General features: G+C 43.8%; 1 protein-coding gene across 1 annotated transcript in view; it reads right to left on the bottom strand.

Annotated features, from left to right (window-relative positions):
- dek (DEK proto-oncogene) overlaps window positions 1–21,369 on the bottom strand; it is a 42,791-nt gene that overhangs the window by 9,553 nt on the left and 11,869 nt on the right. The window contains exons 4-9 of the mRNA XM_083638577.1: window positions 17,159–17,268; window positions 13,937–14,031; window positions 13,644–13,773; window positions 10,988–11,320; window positions 9,074–9,244; window positions 8,279–8,378 (exon numbers count right to left, since the gene is read on the bottom strand). Of these exons, the coding sequence (XP_083494703.1) occupies window positions 8,279–8,378; window positions 9,074–9,244; window positions 10,988–11,320; window positions 13,644–13,773; window positions 13,937–14,031; window positions 17,159–17,268 (939 nt within the window). The remainder of the gene's footprint in view (window positions 1–8,278; window positions 8,379–9,073; window positions 9,245–10,987; window positions 11,321–13,643; window positions 13,774–13,936; window positions 14,032–17,158; window positions 17,269–21,369) is intronic.

Below are 21,369 nucleotides of genomic sequence, written 5' to 3' on the forward strand. Positions count from 1 at the left end.
TCTATTGATCATCTGCACATAGTATATATAGTATATGAATAAGAAGGAATAAATAGGAATTTACCGTTAAAGCGGTGCACAATGTGATGAGCAAAATAATAGAGTAAAAGTTTACAGTAGTTGGAACGGCTGTGACCCCTTCAAGAAGAGGAGGGGCAGGGGTGAAAGAGATAAGGGGAGCTTCATGAGCAGGACGGTGTGGGAAAGCCATTTGTTCTGAACTAAAGAGCTTGCAGACAGTCACTGACTGTTATTCTGATTTATCGGGCAGTGTTAGGATAATCAACACTTACCCTACCAATCCTGAAATGTCTAATAGACCTATTGAACCCTTAGAGGGGGAGGGAGAGGGAAACACAGGCTCACCCATAGAGGTAAGATATTTCTTACCAAGTAATCCAAATTAATTTGAATTTATACACAACAGTAAATAAGTAAGTAAAGCAACACGCCTTCCATAAGAAACAGATGGGAGGGAAAACAAGGTAATAGAAAACACTCTGAAGATAATAGAAAACACTGTGAAGTCTGTTATGGAATCCCCATGTAGCAACATGGGACTATAGGGCTTCAGTTATCGGGAGGCGTTAGGCCCCCTGCTCACATCTCTACCTCGGTTGCTCCCCACAGAAGCCAAAGGAGACAGGAGGGAAGCGAAAGTGGAGGGCAGCATTCCAAATGGAAGGCGGGAAGTATACAGAGGAATACCCCCTGTCCGAATCCCTACCCAACAGCACCGAGACGGTCAGTGAGACTGGACAGCCAGATGGGGGACCTGTTGGGGAACCACTTTCCCAGAAAATGGAAGCTGTCCTAGCTGAGTTAGAGGGGGTGGATTTGTCAGCTACTCAAGATGGTGATGTGTTAGAGGTAACGAGTGCTGACTATGATCTTGATTTTGGGTTAAAAGGGGTAGATTTGGGCCAGGATAATTCGAGCAAAATAAATGAACAAGGTGGAAAAATGGAGGGAATGCACTATGGAGGAGAAGAAGATATGAGAAATAATGAGAGAAATAAGGAGCACAGAATAGAGCCTAGCTCTACTACACACCATGGAGCGATTATACGAGTTGAGGTAAAAGGTAAAATGAAAACCCCTGTAAGGATGATCAAGGGGGAACCAATAGCTGTACAGAAGAGGGGAAGTGGGGGGCCAGATGATAGGTCCATCGTTCTGGAGCAAAGTGGAAATATGAGAGTGGTTATAAAGCAGGGGAAAAGGGGAATAATCGAACAGGAGAAAATAATGGAGCTTTACGACTATAGGGGAAGAAGGTTTACAGACTACCAATTGGAAAATCCATTTAATTGGCTGAAAATAGTGTCAGGCCGGTGGGGAAGAATACCTAAGGAACCCCCTTATTGGGAAGTGGGAGAAGAGCTTCTAGCCAAATGGTGGAATGAATCAAAACTGGGGTGGGGGCCGGTAGGGAAATGGAAATGTGGTCCTATTGGCCTATTCCCCAACGTCCAGATGCCAGGCAGAATGCCGTATCCCACTGTGGTTTCTGTGAGAGTCACCCTGCTGGAAAGCCCTTTTGGGCCATGGTGTGAAATCCGAGAGCTGGAAGGAGCAGTGATGGTCCCATGGATGCACAACACAGCGGGGGCTCGCACCATGCCGCTGGAGCCACGTTACCGGGTTCCGGATCGCCAGTTCCCCTTAAGCGGTGGGGGAAAGGGGGGTGGAACTCCGGGAGCTCCTCGACCCACAACATCTCGAGGCCACGCCCCAGGCCACGCCCCAGGCCATGCCCCCTGGCAAAAGTCCAAGAGGGGGTGTTGGCAAAGCTGAACTTTGGATGAACTTTTGCTCCACCACCTGCGAGGGGGCAAAGCCGACTGGAGGAGAGGAGACTGCTATTTAATCAAAATGCTATTCACCAAAGTTTTTCTATATATCCTGTGTGCACTGAAGTCACAATGTTATAACCATATGTCACGTGAAACATGGATTGTATTATATCGTTGAAATGCATTGTGTTGACTGAGGGATGTGAACACGCGTCTATGGACTTCCAAGTGGAAAATGTAATCTCAATATGAATGGATTTTAATTGTATGCTGAAATAGTCTGTGTTACATGCACAAAGTTTGAAATGACAATTGTATTAATGCATTGTTGTGTGCTGAAGTAAGCCTGTTACATAACATGTTTTCAGATGAGAGTGGCAAGAGAGTGTCATTGAGTTCAAGACCATAGGAGGTGTCCCAGTTGATGGATGTTTTTAGATAAGGATGGTTTAGAGTATCAGTGAGTTCAAGACACCTAAGGGAGGTGGCCGAGTTGATGGGCAGGGCCACCATTAGGAGAGGGATCATGTAGCATCCAATCAGAATTGAAGTCATTGAGTCAGCAAAAACATAGACACACCTTCGATGACAATGACAGATAAAAGGAACGGAACTCAGAGCCTTTTTGCTCTCCTGCATAGGCAGGGAGTCAGACGGGAGACCGTCACTTAGATGGCCTCGAATCCACCAGGGATAGAGCATAGATGCTGTAGGCAGGTCTCATTAGATTAAGAGAAGTTCTGGAATTAGGGTAAAAGAAGCACTGTCCGAGTGCCTGTGCAGGAAAATCCCCCGTTAATACACGGTTGGAGCACAAAGACCAGATATAGACTCCACAAGGGAGAGAGAGGAGTTAGGAAGGCCATTAGATTAATAAGTTCGGAATTAGGGTAAAAGAAGCACTGTCCGAGTGCCTGTGCAGGAAAATCCCCCGTTAATACACGGTTGGAGCACAAAGACCAGATATAGACTCCACAAGGGAGAGAGAGGAGTTAGGCAGGCCATTAGATTAATAAGTTCGGAATTAGGGTAAAAGAAGCACTGTCCGAGTGCCTGTGCAGGAAAATCCCCCGTTAATACACGGTTGGAGCACAAAGACCAGATATAGACTCCACAAGGGAGAGAGAGGTGTTAGGCAGGCCATTAGAGAAATAAGTTCGGAATTAGGGTAAAAGAAGCACTGTCCGAGTGCCTGTGCAGGAAAATCCCCCGTTAATACACGGTTGGAGCACAAAGACCAGATATAGACTCCACAAGGGAGAGAGAGGTGTTAAGCAGGCCATTAGATTAAGAAATAAGTTCGGAATTAGGGTAAAAGAAGCACTGTCCGAGTGCCTGTGCAGGAAAATCCCCCGTTAATACACGGTTGGAGCACAAAGACCAGATATAGACTCCACAAGGGAGAGAGAGGAGACCACCAGAGCCACATTAGATGGGAACAAGATGCATATCAGAGATACACAAGGTTCCATTTAGACAGGTTGGCCATTCCAGATAGGAAATCGTTAAAAGCCAAGAGTGATACTTAAATAGGGAGAGTATAATGAACTCCATGTTGAAAATTAAGGTAATGTACATTGGATAATGATGTCATCTATATTGGACAGAATGTAATGGACAATAATAGTATGCTTTGTAAGGAGAAGTGTTAACTTATATATAAAACCTATAAAAACCAAGGATTTTTTATTTATTTATTTTTCTTCTTCAAAACATCATTGAGAAGGGTCCACACATCCAATAAGGTAAGAGGCATGATTTTGGGTTCAGATAATTAGCCTCCTCCATGCATGTAGAAATGACAGAATGATTTATCGGGCTTCAGCTCGTTTCTTCACAGAGAAAAGATGAACTGGGTGATTCTACTATATAGGTTAGTCAATTCTTTCACCCTGGAGGGAAAAAGTGCCGTAAGGCCACCTGTATCGGTAGACTGCCCACCCGATGTTCGGGGAGGAGGGGGTAGAGGTCCTAGATTTAGACCCGGAGGTGTATAAAGGATTAACGTGTTGTTACTCATCGGGGAACTTACGTGTCTGCCTTTTTACTCTGGGTATTTATAGTCGTATGGGATAGCCTCTATTAGGAAGAGATCCGCTGGTTATCACGGTCTCTCGCCTCCGTGATTTGGGAGTGCTCCGATGATGCTATTCTAGCTCTCAGGGGAGGGGTCATAGGTCAGAGGTCGCTCGCAAATCATTTCATAACATGGCGGACCATTTAACGTTATCTAACGGTATGTAAAGTAGCCTAACGTTAAATGGTCTGTCCATGTTATACAGTAAGCGTCATAAGGTTACATGTCAACGTGACATAACATCACAAGTTTTTGCAGACATGAATGCTGTTGGTCGTTTGTTCAATTTGCTTTTCTGTATGGTATTGGACATTTAAAAATGATACATACTTGTCTTGAGGCATCCGCCAAGCTCAGCAATTTGTTATCCTTATTTTAAAACATACTTTATCAGATCGATAGAACTCAACATAGCCTAAGGTCTTGCACTAATATGTCTACTGGTAAATTAGGCATATATAGATAATCTACCAAGCAACACTTGATACAAATATAGGTAACCATTTCACAGCAGTACAGCCTACCATGGTGGAAAATTAACCATTCTTTAAGTTTGAATGATATCAAAATATATGTTGCATGGTGTAGCCTTTGTCGAATTGTTACAGCTAACCATATTTCAATAAATATAAATCATTCGTTGATTTGAAGCAGTCGGTTGGTTCTCCATCTTCATTCTTCTTCCTGGTCATTTGGTCGAAGCTGGTTCACTCGACATCAAATATCTTTATATCACATCTTATTAACAACCTGCCTGCTCTGACCAGACAACTATAATGGGCTTGTTCTATGAGATTTGCGGTACATTCGGGTACATGATTTAATTAGCACATAGCCTACACAACAAGGTTCTTTGTTGGCAATGTTTATTGACAAAAACACACTGGCAGATACATACCAAATGGTTCAAAGTAAATATATCAAAAGTCTCAAATCTGTCAGCATTTAGCTTATGTTATTGCAATATCTTAGGTTGAACAACTGATGATCAGCAATATTCTCACAGTAATATGCACATGGGAATCAAAACGTAGCATTCATTTTCACAAATAATTTGACCAAGGGACAATGTGCCTCTGTTCTGTTGTGCTGTTCCTGCTCCACCATGGTACTCCGACGGCCATCCCTTGAAGAAACAAACGACACCGTGTTATATTAATAACATAACGCCACCAAATTTCAGTTAAAGTAGGCTATAACGGTGCTCACACGTTAGCACACGATGCTAATCGAGCTAGCGTTAGCTTACAAACATGAGCATCACTCAAACAGTCCAACGAGTCCAACATAGCAGAGCACCAAGTGCGCGACCAAATCCACCTCAGTTATAAATTTTAGAGTTTGCCCAGAGATAAGTATAATAGCAGTTTACCTTGTGGAGGCTTAGCAGCAGCTAGCAGGCTGGAGACTCACACCAGGCACAATGCACCAGGATCACACCACACCATGGTCTCTTGGCCAGGCCCCGGACAAGACGGTGGTCGGCTGGCTGGACTCCTACTCGCCCATACCTTCGGACTAAAAGTTATTATATTTGTTGTCCTGGACCATTTCACCACTGCAACCAGCCAGCCAGCGAGCAAGCTAGCAAACAGAAGCGAACAACAAGATGGCAGTCGTTCAAGCCTGTGAGACAAATTCGGAAACTCCCCCGGCAGCCGCTAGGGGCAGCCGCCCCCTCCTCCTTCTTCTTCTTCTACTAGTGTTTAACAGCCCTCTCTCCCCGTACTTCCGTGTAAAGTTAATCCATTCAACCAATCAACGATGAGCAGGAAGCGGGAGATTCAAGCCTCATTTTGTTCCATCAAAACCCAATGGGTGACGTCACGCTGACATTATCCAGTTCTATTATACAATCTATGACACAAACCAAAATATATCCCCCTGCTGCATGTCATGAGATCGGCAAAAGTTTGGATAGACTGGATTGCTTCCCGCAGCAGCAATGCCTTTTCCCCCCCACACTGCTCGATAGACAGAGGTAGGAGATTACAGCCTCTGACTGGCAGGGGCTCAAAACTACGATATAACAACTTTTTATTCATTGGTCATTCATTGTGATATAAATTAGTGACATTTTCCCCAAAATCCTCATGGTTCTGTGCTGTTGGTATTTGGTAGCCTATCTGATGCGTGCAGTGCAGCGCATCAAATGAGCCGCGTCAATTAACGATAATGACGGGAGTCTCGCGCAGCAGCAGAATGATGTATTCGCGCAGATTTTCAGTCCTAAATATCAAACATGTTTGATATGATCGGGACGGCCCCGATGAGGCTGTGAGCAGATCGGGAGGTTTAAGATTGGATCTGCAAACAGCTCACACTAAAATCCTGTAGTGTGAGCCAGCCATAGCGCCACCGTCAAATCAACATGCTCATAAAATAAATTGGGTCGCACGTAAATTGACAGGGTCGGTCGGCAACCGGAACCAAACTTTATTTATTTTTAGGCCTATCTAGATTGCACACGGCTGCGGCACGTTGCCGTAAAGTGGTATCGGGCAGCTGTCGCAAGAGGTATCGGGGCAAGTACGAGTACAGCAAAGGCCATAGGCCAGTATCGGCTCCGATACCGGTATCGGCCTTAGTACGGTGGAAATCAATGACAAGCTCCTTTGTTTTAGGAGCATTAAGAATGAGGTTGTTAGCCTCGCACCATGTAATGCGGGGCTCAGTGCAGTGTTTCCGACCAGGAAAAAGACGTTTTCGACAGAATATCAGCTCTCTTATCATTAGTGCAACCATGTTAGCAGCTCGAAATTGGGTCCTCACAACTACGTCCGCTAGCGACAACAACAAGAAGACTTCTGTCAGACTTTTTCAAAATAAAAGAATGATTAACACGTCTAAACTTTAAGCACACATAAGCCATTGAAAATAGGTTTATTTTGAAAATTAAATGTAAGGAAGTACACTAAAGACACGTTTAGATGCACAACAAATCATAATAAAACGTGACTGGCAAGAGCCTGCAAACTGCATGGTTTTACAGACATGGCTCACTTGAGTCATGATGAAGCCATGCCTTAGGTAAAGTGCTAACTGTATTGAGACAATTAACAACACATGCACAAAGCTTTTTGCTGACAGTACATCTTATTTTATTTTATTACATTCTTTATTTACTGTAAATGGTCAGCAATTATACTGAACATACAATAATCAGAATCACTTTTTTATTGCCACAGTATGCAAGTTACATACGAGGAATTTGTCTTAGTGTCTGTATGCAGCGTAGCGGTCACATCAATATACAGAGATCAGAAGTAGGAAGATAACTAAAGACAATCGCAAAGTTGCAAGTGCAATCAAATCGAATCAAATCGAGTAAATATATACAATATGTACATGAGTGGTGAAGTGTTAAGTGATAAATATGAATTTACATGAGATTTACAGACCGAGTTAAATAGACGTTAAATAGGCAGTGGATTTACATTAATTTACAGTCGGAGTTAAATAAGAGTCTACATTGAATGTACATGAAATTTACAGGCTAAGTTAAATAGGCATTAATGTGCAGGGAATTTACATGAATTTACAGTCCCAGTTAGACAGGCATTAAATTAGATACAGTATGAGTTCAAGTTTTATGGGGGGGGGAGTTCAGTTGAGTTTAGCAGGAGGTAGTGAGTTTGTGTGTGTGTGTGTGGGGGGGGGGGGGGGGTTGTTGGTGAGGTCCTTGGCGGAAGGGGTTTCCGGGCCTTGTTGGTGAGGCTGATGGCGGTTGGGAAGAAGCTGGTCTTGTGGCGGGTGGTTATTGATATGGCTATTGATGTTTATTTAGCTATTTATTCTGTTTATTGTTTATTTTCTCAGTGTTCAGTTCCAGAATTAGTTGACAATGTATAATGTTAAATAATTTTTTAATAAAGTCAGCCCATTTGTTCAAGAAAGCAGCCTTCTTAGTACCTTTGTACATAGTCATATATCTACATAGAAAAGGTCTATATCCAGCTCAAAGATTCACTATGTCAGCACTCTCACACACAACACCTCCGCATGAGGCGTACGGGGAGAGAGGGGAAGGGCATTTATAAGCACTTCAATACTGCTAAATTAAATAATCAGTCATGGCTAAATAAAATCAGGATATACGAATGTATAACGTATGTGCTATGTACTATGGGCGGCTGTGGCTCAGGAGGTAGAGCGGGTCGTCCACTAATTAGAAGGTCGGTGGTTCAATGCCCGGCTCCTCCAGTCCGCATGTCGAAGTGTCCTTGGGCAAGACACTGAATCCCAAATTGCTCCCGATGGCTGTGCCAGCACCCTGTGTGGCAGCTGGCCGCCTTCGGTGTGTGAATGGGTGAATGTAGGCACATTGTAAAGCGCTTTGGATAAAAGCGCTATATAAATGCAGTCCATTTACCATTTATGATCACCTCCCTCCAGCCTTGCTCACCTGTGCTCGTCTTCTTCTTGCTGTTGCTGCTGCTGTCGGCCTTCTTGGTCTTGGCGGCTGGTTTGGCAGGAGCTCGCTTGGCCGCCACCTTCTTTCTGGGCTGAGAAATAAAATCGACATTAACCATGTGTTTATTTCCAAATCTAGCTTGATTAAAACTTGTCCCATGTTTCAATATACTTATGTTACATTGCTGACCACGAAGGAGGGGGGGAAATAGCCACATTGGCAACAGTGTTGAATGCAAATTAACATGCAAATTGACCGTTTAACCGACATGCTTAACCGACCAAAAACGTTCTCGGCGGTTAAACGGTCAACGGCTAACCGCCGTCATCCCTAGTTTTAACAAAGTGTGTTTTTACCAGTTTTAATAACAAACTCCATTTGGAGAGGAGGGAACCTCTACTATAATCCGGACCGCGGTACAAAACTCGTGAACAATGAATCATACTGAAGGAATCCTAACCTTTTGAACAAGCTGCACACCTAGAAACAGTCTGAGCTAACATTAGCGACAGCACGGCTAGTAGCCCCGTCCGCCGAAGTGCAATGTGGAAACATTAAATTTTTGGCGACGGGGAGACATCGGCGGGTATCAGCTCCTGGTAAAAACCTCTGAACAATGAACACTAAAGAAATCCTAACTCACAACATCATCAAACACAAACACCCTCTTTTGTTAATGTTTTGAGTGTGAGACCCGTAGCGGCAGAAAATTGATTACATTATTGTATTTTGCCAACGGCCAATGTGAATATTTTCAAAAGTGTCAACTCCATGTTGGCGTCTCACCTTCTCCTCAACGTCACTGGCGCTGTCTGACTCAGACCCGGACCCGTCTGAAACGTCCTTCTTCGCCCTCTTCTTTGCAGGGGCTGCCTTCTTCGCCGGTGCTCTCTGCCTTTTCACTGGAGCTGATTTCTTGGACGCAGCTTTCCCTTTGGCTGGCTTTGACTTAGGAGACTGGCAAGAAAAGTTTTGGGGTTAAAGATTTGCACAACAAAGTCAAGGCAGTTCAGCTGGGTTCTCCCCGTATGTGACAGTTGACTGTATGTGGCATGAAGGGATGATGTTGTCGGGACCCAAAAGTGGGTCGCGGGGGTGTTTTGAGTGGGTCACGGATGTGTGCATGGAGAAAAAATGGCCAACACTGCTGTCTTTCAGAGGCTGTAGCAGGCTCATTTTAAAGCCAGATATGGTATCCTCTGAAATATCTATATCTATATACACACACACACACACACACACACACACACACACACACACACACATATATATGCATGTATGTATGTACTATATATATATATATATATATATATATATATACTGTACATAGTGTGTGTGTATATATATATATGTACATACATACATACATATGTGTGTGTGTGTGTGTGTGTGTATATATATATATATACACACACACACATATCTATGTATGTATGTACATATATATATATATACACATATATACACACATATATATGTATGTATGTACAGTATATATATCTCTATATATATATATATATATATATACAGTATATCTATCTATATATATATATATATATATATATATATATCTATATCTATATCTATATCTATGTGTATATATATCTATATCTATATGATATATGATATAAATATATATCATATATATATATATCTATATCTATATATGTATCAGGCGTTTTTCTGTCTCCACTGATGACCTTCTAACCATATACCTTGGATATGTACGACCTTTACTGGAGTATGCTGCCCCCATCTGGAATGCTGGCATCACACAAGCTCTTTCATCCCAATTGGAGCGGGTACAGAAGAGGGCCTGTCGCATCATCCTCGGCCCCAACTATGACCACTACCCAACCGCCCTGTTAAAGCTAGGGCTCACTGACCTGGCTTCCCGACGTGAGCAGATCTGTCTGTCATTTGCCCAAACCTCCAAACCTCTTAATTCGCCAACTGGCTGCCCCCAACACGTCTGCAGATCTCTGGCCGTATAACCCGGAACTGTCATAAACTGAACAATCCCCTCACAAAAACACGCCGCCATCAGAACTCTCCCCATACCATATCTGACTAGACTCCTGAACCAACATATTATCCCATAACATGTCCTGTTGATTTAGTTTGCTCTTGTCTATGCCTGAAGTCCTATTTTAGTTATGTGCTGTTTTGAATTTTAACTTGTGCCGATGTCTGCATTTTAACCTGTAAATTGGTAATTCAGCCTACAGACTGCTATATGCCAATGAAGTACTACTACTACTATGTATGTATGTGCCTCCCACATTCTAAGTAAATATTTTTGTCTGCATTTTTTTTTATCATAGCATCGTCAACCTGACATGGGTGGGGCATATCAATGATTTCATTTTCAATTGAATGGGCTCATTAGCGAGTCATTATCTCCAAAGTTCAGTTAACAGGCTTTTTTTGTGGTCATGATCTGTTGTTGCAACTAAAATGTCAATAAAAATGTGTGTGAAAAAAGCAGCGTCCGCAAACTCAAATCTGCGAAAAAAATCTGCAAGCTTTCAGTCATAGACCTTCTGCATGCCTGAAGAAGGTCTATGACCGAAAGCTCAATTTGATACTCTCAAGCTCCAGCACCTCAGCAAAGTCTGATACCGGATGAGCGGCGGTATTCTCACAATTTCACAATTATAATAAATATATTTGTAAAAAGAAAGAAAGTGGCAACCTCACCTCCTCTTCTTCCTCCTCCTCTTCTTCCTCCTCCTCCTCTTCCTCTCCAGACTCCATCTCCTCATCAGTGTGCTCCTGGTCTTTGTCAGATGGTTTTTCCTCTGCGTCAGAGCCCTCCACCTCCTCCTCGGCGGCGCCCGCCTTGTCCTCTTCCTCCTCTTCGTCGCTGCTGGTCTCCATGACGATGGCTTTGGACTTGCTCCCTGCCTTGGTCTTCTTGGGACTGGCTGATGAGCTCCTGGGCTGAGGCTTGCTCTTCTTCTTGCTGATGGTCTTGGAGTCGTCGCCTGACCGTTTCTTCTTTGACTTCTTCTTTTTCTTTGAGAGCAGCGGCTGTTGGGCGACAGAGATTCCTGTTACAACACCACTTGTCTAGTCTCGCTGGCCAGCCTCCCCTCCCTTCCATAAGCCCTCCCCTGCTCTACTCTGCTCTCCCATTGGAGCGACTGTTTCAGTCGCTGCCGGATGTCCGCTCCTTGCTTATTACTAGGGATACACCGATCCACATTTTTTCACTTCCGATCCGATTCCGATACCTGAATTTGAATATCTGCCGATACCGATATTATGCAGATACCAAAGTTTTCTTGAATATACAGTATAGGCAAAGATTTGGCCAATTAAATATATATATTTTTTATATACCTTGCAAAAAGCAGACAAAATTAAGAAAATATACAAGGCAAAGAAGGATACTATTATACATGGGCAAATTACTAAAAAAAATAATGGGCAAATTACAGCTGTGCGCTGGAATTGCAAAAAAAAAAAAAAAAAAAAAAAAAAAAATACGATTCCAATCCGATCCGTGAATTAGTGCCAATATCGGCACCCGATACCGATATTGTATCGGATCGGCCCCATCCCTACTTATTACAAGCTCCGTCATTGGCTCCGACCATGCCAATCAGAGCGGCTTGCGCTCCCTCCTCCCTGTGTGTCGGTGTAAATGTCCCCTGCCGCCGCAGTGAAAACAACAATGCTAACTAGCTAGCAAGCTAACGGCAGAAACCTACACGCTAGCTCGTTGCTACATGCTGAAAAGTTGGATTGTTGGAAACTATTTTCCAAGGTCAATGCCGCTAAGCGACGCCCATCGCAATTCCACAATGGAGACCTGCGCCGCCAGACTCCTCTCACGGAAGCGAGGGGAGGCTGGCCAGCGAGACTACCACTTGTCTGACTCAAGTCTAAATTGCCCCTAGCTTACTTCCTGTTGTGTTGTGGGCGGCTGTAGCTCAGGGGGTAGAGTGGGTCGTCCACTAATCGCTTTGGATAAAAGAGGTTGGTGGTTTGATTCCCGCCTCCTCCAGTCTGCATGTCGAAGTGTCCTTGGGCAAGATACTGAACCCCAAATTGCTCCCGATGGTGTGCCAGGTGTGTGAATGGATGAATGTACCTACTGATTGTAAAGCGCTTTGGATAAAAGCGCTATATAAATGCAGGCCATTTACAATTTTTTTACCATCCTGTTGCAGTGTTTGTAAATACAATAGAGAGCCGCAGGGATGACGTATTTTTGTAGGCTGAATGCAGAAGTCCCGAACTTCCTGGTTCAACACTGTTTCTGTCTATGGGATTTTTGAATGGGTTTTTGGCGTGATGCTTCAAATAAGGTCTCTGGGCAACGCAAGTTTAATCAAACGCGAACCAAGGTTCAGCGGGATAATCTTCACACATGAGGACCACTTTCATGAGTTTTGAAGCGTAAATGCGAGCCCTAGAGGTAAAAAGCTTGTGCTAAGCTAATCCAGAACTACACACTGTCGCATAGGCTTCCACGTCACGTCAACACTCAACCTGGACTGTTGTTGATGTGTGCACTGATTACCCTGGGCTGAACGGGGCTGAACCAGGTGAGGGAAAGAGAATTTCCGTGTTCGTCCTTTGAGTGGTGACGTTATTGACGTATATATCCCCATCGACTCAACAGTGTAGTCCCATTTAGCCGTTTGCTAGCTAGCCGCCCTTTTAACGGCACATAAAAGCTTCAAAACTCATAAAAGTGGTCTTCATGTGTGAAGATGATGTTACTACCATCTGGTTCGCGTTTGATTAAGCCAGCGTTGCCCAGAGAGCGTATTAGAAGCATCGCGCCAAAAACCCATTCAAAACTCCCATAGGCGAAAACTGTGTTGAACCAGGGCTGTTAGCATCGATGATTTCCGGACTCGTTACTGCGGCTCTCTATAGCGGACAGGAAATAAACTAGGTTTCAAACTGTTCCCGAGCAACATAATTCCATGAAAACTGACTGAATGGAAGTAAGCTGCGGCTATAAGCTCTGCCGTCGGTGCTGTCCATTTCAGTCGGAATGCCCCGCCCCTTCTGTTTCCTGTTTTTGAAATCACAACGCTACGTGAAACAACAACCTCTGAGCTAGCAACCTACACAATGAAAATGGCAAGTTTTACATACTCAACAATAATATAAATTATAATACAATTATAATTTAATTATAATTATAATCCAATTTTTAATTTGCAGATCGACAATACTTTATCATCATAAAAACATAAATTCTAAACATTACACCTTAAATTATTTGTATTTTTGAGGGAAATTAAGCTAAATTATACAGATTTTTCTGCAGTGCAGCACCTCTGCTGAGTGCAGTGACCTTCAGTCCTGGTCACTCCATTAAGAAGCAGCTCACCTTGCCACTGTTCTTGGGGGCGGTGAGGAAGGTCAGGATCCTGTCCATCAGATCGGACTGTGTTCCCATCTTCTCCAGGTCCAGCACCTTACAGATACATCTCAGCTTGGAGGTAGTCAACCATGACCGCCTGCGTCCAAAACAAGGAAGAGATTTGCCCTTTCAGCCCATCTGCAGCGCTTCACATCTTCACCTCCTATCAACAGTCTTTCCTTCACATTCCGTCAGCTGGAAGAGCGCATCCACAACTAGAGCAATGTAAGAAGCAAACTGGTCTGTGAACGGAAACTCACTTGAGTAGTTTCTCTTTCTTTTTGTTGTAGGATTCGCTGTCCACCTCGAAGGGAAAGCCGTTGAACAGCCGCATGTTCTTCCTCATTATGGTCTCCTGACGAGAAGAGTGAACCAGGAATTGATTTCAGAATAATATTCACATTTAGAGTGTAGTAACGTCACCTATTCTCTGTTTCTGTCCTGTTCTGTGCCGGATTTGTTAGAAGACTACAGCAGAGGATGTTAGCAACTTCAAGCAGGCAATTACACCAAACTAGCAGAGGGAGATTTGAAGCACCAGAGGGAGCAACAACATGTGAATCTGTACAAGAGCACAAATTATCTTCCCACATAATACATAAGAAAACATACCGGTAATACTAAAGATTTTTAAAACCCTCTCTCCCTGCTGCAGGCAAAAACCTAAAACATCAGGAAGAATTGTGGATTTTAAATTTGACTACGGTAAATGGAAAAGGAAAAATGTGCTCAGTAGAGTGCAGACCTCTGCCAAGGTGTATTATTGTAGTGTGCTCAGTGCTGTATGTGATGTATGTGTGTATGTGTATGTGCTCAGTGCTGTATGTGTAGTGTGTAGTGTGCTCAGTGCTGTATGTGATGTATGTGTGTATGTGTATGTGTGTATGTGCTCAGTGCTGTATGTGTAGTGTGTAGTGTGCTCAGTGCTGTATGTAATGTATGTGTGTGTATGTGCTGTATGTGCTCAGTGCTGTATGTGTAGTGTGCTCAGTGCTGTATGTGTAGTGTGTAGTGTGCTCAGTGCTGTATCTGATGTATGTGTGTGTATGTGTGTATGTGCTCAGTGCTGTATGTGTAGTGTGCTCAGTGCTGTATGTGTGTATGTGTATGTGTGTATGTGCTCAGTGCTGTATATGTAGTGTGTAGTGTGCTCAGTGCTGTATGTGATGTATGTGTGTGTATGTGCTGTATGTGCTCAGTGCTGTATGTGTAGTGTGCTCAGTGCTGTATGTGTAGTGTGCTCAGTGCTGTATGTGTAGTGTGCTCAGTGCTGTATGTGTAGTGTGTAGTGTGCTCAGTGCTGTATGTGATGTATGTGTGTATGTGTGTATGTGCTCAGTGCTGTATGTGGGCTAATAATCCTGGGCTTGAGCTTCATCAACATTAAGTGCCAGATTTACAGTTAATGGCATGTATGTTTATTATTTGCACAATAAATAGGCCATTGAAATATAGGCTATATGTGGCAGTGGTTTATTGTGTGGTGTAATTTTTTCATACGTGTAGGTGTGTTTTGGAGGGCTGGACACTGGAGTCAACTTCACTTTGTTGTTTATGAGTGGACACTAGTCACCACCGCCAAGCCCTCAGTCACACAGGACGCCGAACGTAAGCAGAACTGAAGCTTGAAGCAGGCACAAGCTGAACGTACGCCTGACTGTTCACACAAGAAGCCTTCTCTTTTCCTCTCAGCGCCTACTCTCGCACCTTGAACCCGCCCACAACTCCCATTGACTTCATGCCTCACAGCTTCAGCATCAAGCTTGGGAATTCGGCGTCAGGCCTGAGTGACCGCTTCGGCGTGGCGTGAGCGTGGCTTCAGCACGGCGTCAGCATGACACGCACGCGGGTGGTGTGAACGGCTCCGCCTGTTAACAAGGACGCCTAAATGAAACTTGTGGGTACAGCGTAGGTACAGCTTCGCTTGAGCGTTGCTTCGGCGTGCTGTGTGAACGGGGGCTTAGCCTGACTGGGTGGAAACAGCATGGTGGACTTAGCTCTCTCATTGGTGCCGAGTCCATTTCAGTCGGTGCCGGATGGAAATCCCATTCCGCTCCCTGCAAGCTCTGCATTGGCACCGACCCGCTCCGACTGCGGCTGCGACCATATTTGGATTTCCTTTCCACGACCCCGTGTCGAATCTGTATGTTTCTGCTGCTGTACGTGTCGAATCTGCCGAGCTCAAATGCCTGCGCCGCTGCCTTTGAAACTATAACAACAGCAGCGCTAGTCGCTAGCTCGTTGCTAAACGCTGAAAACGATTGATGTGTATTATATGCAATAACCTTCGTTATTTCGAATCCCACATAGGTTACGCCAAACCCCACATAGGTTACGCTAAAACCACGACCGCAAAGCGTCCTGCCTGTATTTGGCCAGTCGACAGGAAAGTATCGCGGGACTTCACGAGACTTGGTGACCTAGATCACGTTTGAGGTAATTTGATCCCTGTGCACTCCAGGAAACAGCCTGGGGTGAAATAACACTCGGCTGGATGTTGACGGATCAGATTACGGCGATATGTGGCGAAAACGGGAAGAAAAATAGCTATTTAGATGCAGGAAATACAGGCTACCACTTGGCCCCAAATCAACTCCATTTTACGACTGACTTGGACGATATTGATCTCAAAACAACGCTAGGACGCCCAGAAACGCTGCAGACATCGCTAGGTGAGTGGCCAAATCATAATTAATGCCAGGAAATGGCTCCAGGTTAAAAAAAAACGAAATTCTCCTTTAATAGGCATACATTCATACATACATTCTGTCTCGTCATAGAGGGCATGGGGGAAGGAATTATTTTGATCGATAATCGATTATTGATTGTTAATTTTCCCGAATTTCGATTATGGACATTCAAAATGCCCATCCCTAGTATCTTGTACAAGGCTTTCATTCCAATCTCCTGCTTTTGGATGGAATAACATTACAAATCGGTTGTTAATTTTGATGTGCGAGTCATTCATCTTGGTATGGCACACTGATTGAAAAGCAAATTTGAAAATGGCGCTTCATATCAAAAAGGTTGCCTGACCCCTGGTTTAGAGTTTTACGACAGAGTTAACAGACAGAGACTCAGACATTAAACGTCACTCCCACAGAGTAAACCTGGATGTATTTTTGGGCTCTAGGTGTGCTTAGCCTTTGTGCACGTCATAGGCAGAACTGACGCTTGACTCCCGCTGAACGTGAGCTCAGGCCTACCCGTTCACACCAGACACTCTCCTTTCCTCTAACCGTTCACACCAGACACTCTCCTTTCCTCTAACCGTTCACACCAGACACTCTCCTTTCCTCTAACCGTTCACACCAGACACTCTCCTTTCCTCTAACCGTTCACACCAGACACTCTCCTCTCCTCAGCGCCGGGCTCGGAGCTGCTCCACCGGTGTGAACGGCCTCACCTGTTAAGTCAAGGATGACTAAATGAAACTTGTAGGTTGAGCGTTGCTTCGGCGTATGGTGTGAGCGGCCACTTACCTTCCCCGGCCTGTCGAACAGGACGATGTGCAGGGGCTTCAGCTCCACCGCCTTCATCCTGCTGATGTGGTGGTTGGTGCGAGGAATGTCTCCTAGTTTATCTCCTCCGCCTGGACAGAGAGAGAGATGCACAAAGGCTTCCTCACTCACCAACTCAATGCCTGGATAACGTTGCTTTGAATGACAAATGTAACAGAGCTGCATGATACTGAGAAACAAATAATTACGATATAATTATTGTGAGGTTTCAAATAAGCCCATTGGGTTTTCTGCCTCTCCCTGCACTAGAGCTGTCACTTTTTATCCGAAATTCGAATTTAACTTCAAATGTGGGGGAGGGGGGGCATGTTCGAATGTAATTGACCTATTCGAATTATTATTATTTTTTAATAAAATAAATAAATAAAATAAATAATAATAATAATAATAACATTGTTTTTTGGCGTTGGGGATTATTTTTTATATTAACTCATTCTCTGCCAAAGACGTACCCGGACGTACTTTTAACAATGGCGTTCTGTGCCAAAGACGTACTCGGACGTACTTTCATGTTTTGGCTGTTTACATTACATCAGACACTTTCCCAGCCTGTGACATTGTTTCAGGTCAAATTGATAAAAGGAACCCGCTAGTTTAGTATTTATGGGTGGAGCCTGTGGTCGAAACAGAGTCCGATCCAGAGTTCTCGGCTGGCGACGATGGCGAGGAAGACGCCAGCGTTTTTGTTGTTGCTAGCGAATGGCTAGCGAATAGTCAAAACATCATCCGGGATCATTGGCATCAGTTGAATGACTCAAATGCACCACCAAAAGGGCAAATACAATCTCACCCACCTGTTTCAACTGCTGTCCTCTGGGTGGCGCTATCGTTACGTGTCCACCAAAAGGGTCCGCTTCAAAAGCAGTTTTTTGCCCTCTGCTATAAGGATGCTCAATACTTGACTCATTGCACTAACCCTGCCAGATGTACTGCACTTTATAGCTGTAAATATTGTCCGTGTTCATTGTCTTGTGGTTATGTGTGTACTGTATATTGTCTATTGTGCCAGTCATGTGTAATCGGTCAGTTTTGATGTTATTTGACACTGCTGTATTGAGCTTTTTCCATGCTGTACCATTTTCCATGCTGTACCAAAAACGAATTCCACCGACATTGGTTGTTGTTTCTACTTTAGATGTTTCTACTAGGGATGTTCATCAATTGTCGAAAATCGATAATTGATCGTTAAGGATTGGAATCGATCCTGTGGAATTTGGATCGATTTTGTTATTAAAAAAAAAAAAAAAAAAAAAAAAAAGAATTGGACTAGGTTTGGGTGGAATTCGTTCCTCCTCGCACCACTCCATTGCACAGCCGACTAACGTGAGGTGGAGCTTCATATAGTCTCTAGTTTTCTGGCTGGGCACGGGCCTTTGTGCCAACAAAACTGTTTTAAACATGGGGAATTTACACCGGCATGCGCCGGGGACAGCAGAGTGTTGGAGAGGAGACACATTGAAATAAAGAGTTAATTGAGGAGAACACGTTGTCTTTCGTATTTTCTGCCATAGGCATTCATTTTGTAAAAAAAATATATATATATATATATATAAGTATTAATATGATCGATAATCGATAATTGATCGTTAATTTTCACCGATTATCGATTATGGAAAATTTTCAAAATGAACATCCCTAGTTTCTACTGTTGCTTATGGCATTTGCAGTGTTTGAAAACAAATGTTTTTAAATAATGTGCAATTTGTGCAATTTAATGGCCAATTGAATGGGCCAGACATTGGGCTCAGCAGCAGAACATCACCTTTCGGATCCATTTTGAGTTTCACCACTCTGATACAATAATCACAGCCTCATGCCATTTGGAAATTTGCAATGTTCAGTTTTTCCCATTAACTCATTCATGGCCAGTTTAGGACTGCCAATATTTAGCTCAGGCCAAAGATTTTCATAATTGTTGGTCATCTTTCAAGACCCACAGTAAATTATCTATTAAGACCAAAGTGATTTGCAATACCTCAAAATGAAGATGTACGTCTCTGGGTTCACCAGAAAAAAAAGGTGAGCTTTTAGCATGTTCTGTACTCTACTTATAGCCATTTATATACACCCTGTTTTCACCAAAAAGGTCTCTCTGAGAAGAGAAATTGGAGAAAAAGGCATTTTTGTAAAGGACACAATCTCAGGCAGAACTCGCTCTCAATTCTTTTATTTTGAACTGTATTGACATCAGACATGTAAATACTATTCGTTATGACACAAATGACAAAAAAAAATATATATATATATATGTATACATGAAGTGCTTTTTTTACATTCAACAATACAGTTTACTCAGTGTGAGTGTGAATGTGTGTGTGTGCGCGGGGCCCATGTGTGTCTCTTTACATTACATTTCGTCATTTAGCAGACACTTTTATCTAAAGCGACTTACAATGTCACATTCTGTCAACATTAGTGGAATCAACTGTGGAACATCATCTACACAGATACACCCTTGCAGCAGTAGAGTAACATCAATGGGGTTTTTTTGTTTTGTTTTTTTGGGGGGGGGCGGTTTGGGGTGAAGAAGGGGGGGAAGATGCTAGATGGGGGTAGGGGGTTTGGGGTGGAGAAGGGGGGGGAAGATGCTACATCAAAAGGGTTAGTTCAGGAGGGACTCAAGTGGAGCTTGAAAAGGTGAGTTTTTTTTCCAAAGGTGGACTCACTGAAAACTAAAAGAAAAAGTTGAAAAAAGAAAAGAAAAGGAGTTTTCAATCTTCAGCGAAAGATGGGCAGGGATTCGGCCGTCCTGACCTCAGTGGGGAGTTCATTCCACCATTGAGGGGAATTTACTCTTTATAGTTCAGAGTGTCATGGTAGACCTCAAAGCAGGGGACCCTGCACGAGGGGATGCGGCAGAAGTTGCACTGGAAACGTGTCTCCTTTCTCTTTTTGTTGACCAGACACACCTTGCATTTCTTTGCTGGGTTGTCATTTTTGGGGGTGGGGTCATGCCTGACAGGGAAATGCTTTGCCAGGTTGGCAGACAGCCTACTCGGACGGTCAGCATAGGGAACTCTATAGAGCTTTGTGGCAGTGGTCCACGCCTGTATCAGAGACTCCTGGAACGCATACATGGTCTTTACAGTGCCCTGTGGGTTTTTAGCTCTGTACAGGACGAAAGCATTGTGGAGGCAGATTTGGAACATGTACATAACAAATTTAGTTGTCCATTTATAGGACTTCCTGATGAACGGGTAGTACGAAATCATTTGATCCAGCCTATCAACACCGTTCATAGAATGGTTGTACTCTATCACAGAGACAGGCTTCTCCTTCACCACCTTCCCCCTCACACCTTTCTTCCACGTCAAGACCTGTCGCATCTCGTTCTGGTGAAATGTGGATACCATTCTCACAACATTTGTGTCCCGCCATGCCAAGCACAGAACCCGGTCAGTGTGGAAGGCAATTCTGCCCCCTGGTTGCAGGGTGGCCTTCTCAGCATGGTGTACAGCTGGTGGTTCTCCTCTATGCTTTCGCAGTGTGCCACATACATGAGTCCCCAGATCTAGCAGGATATCACACATGTTTACAGAATTGTAAAAATTATCCATGTACAGTTTGTAGCCCTGCTGTTCCAGCCCCAACAGGAGACCACACACTGTATCTACAAGAGATTTACCGTCTCCACAATAAGGCATCAAATTATAACAAAATCCTGTCTGGGACTCACATAATACATAACTTTTTATACCGTAACGCACAGGTTTCTGTGGGTTAAAAACTTTGAAGCTCAATCTGCCTCTCCACAGTAAAGTTCCTTCATCTATTGACATGTTCTGGCCTGGCTGGTAGAGTTCCTGGAACTTGTTCACTAGCATGTCTAAGACTGGGCGGACTTTGAACAACCTGTCATCCTTGTTTCTCACTGCTGTGTTGTCAGTAAAATACAGGAAACGCGTAATGATCTGGAACCTGTTTCGGGACATCGTCTTTCCAAAATAGGGGGTCTCCAGCACCTCGTTCGTGGACCAGTAACTCAACAGGTCAGGCTTTACAATGAGCCCAGTCAGAAAGAGGAGCCCTAGGAAGGTCTTCAGTTCAGGGAGGTCAACAAGTTTCCATGCATCGAGCCTTACACTCGTTGCGCCAGCCTCAATTTGCTGCTGTGCATAGAGGTTGGTCTGGTCAACAACATACTGGAGCAGCTCTTCGGTCAGGATGAGTTC

The sequence above is a fragment of the Poromitra crassiceps genome (genome assembly GCF_964638095.1).
Source record: "Poromitra crassiceps genome assembly, chromosome: 1".
NCBI lineage: Eukaryota > Metazoa > Chordata > Actinopteri > Beryciformes > Melamphaidae > Poromitra > Poromitra crassiceps.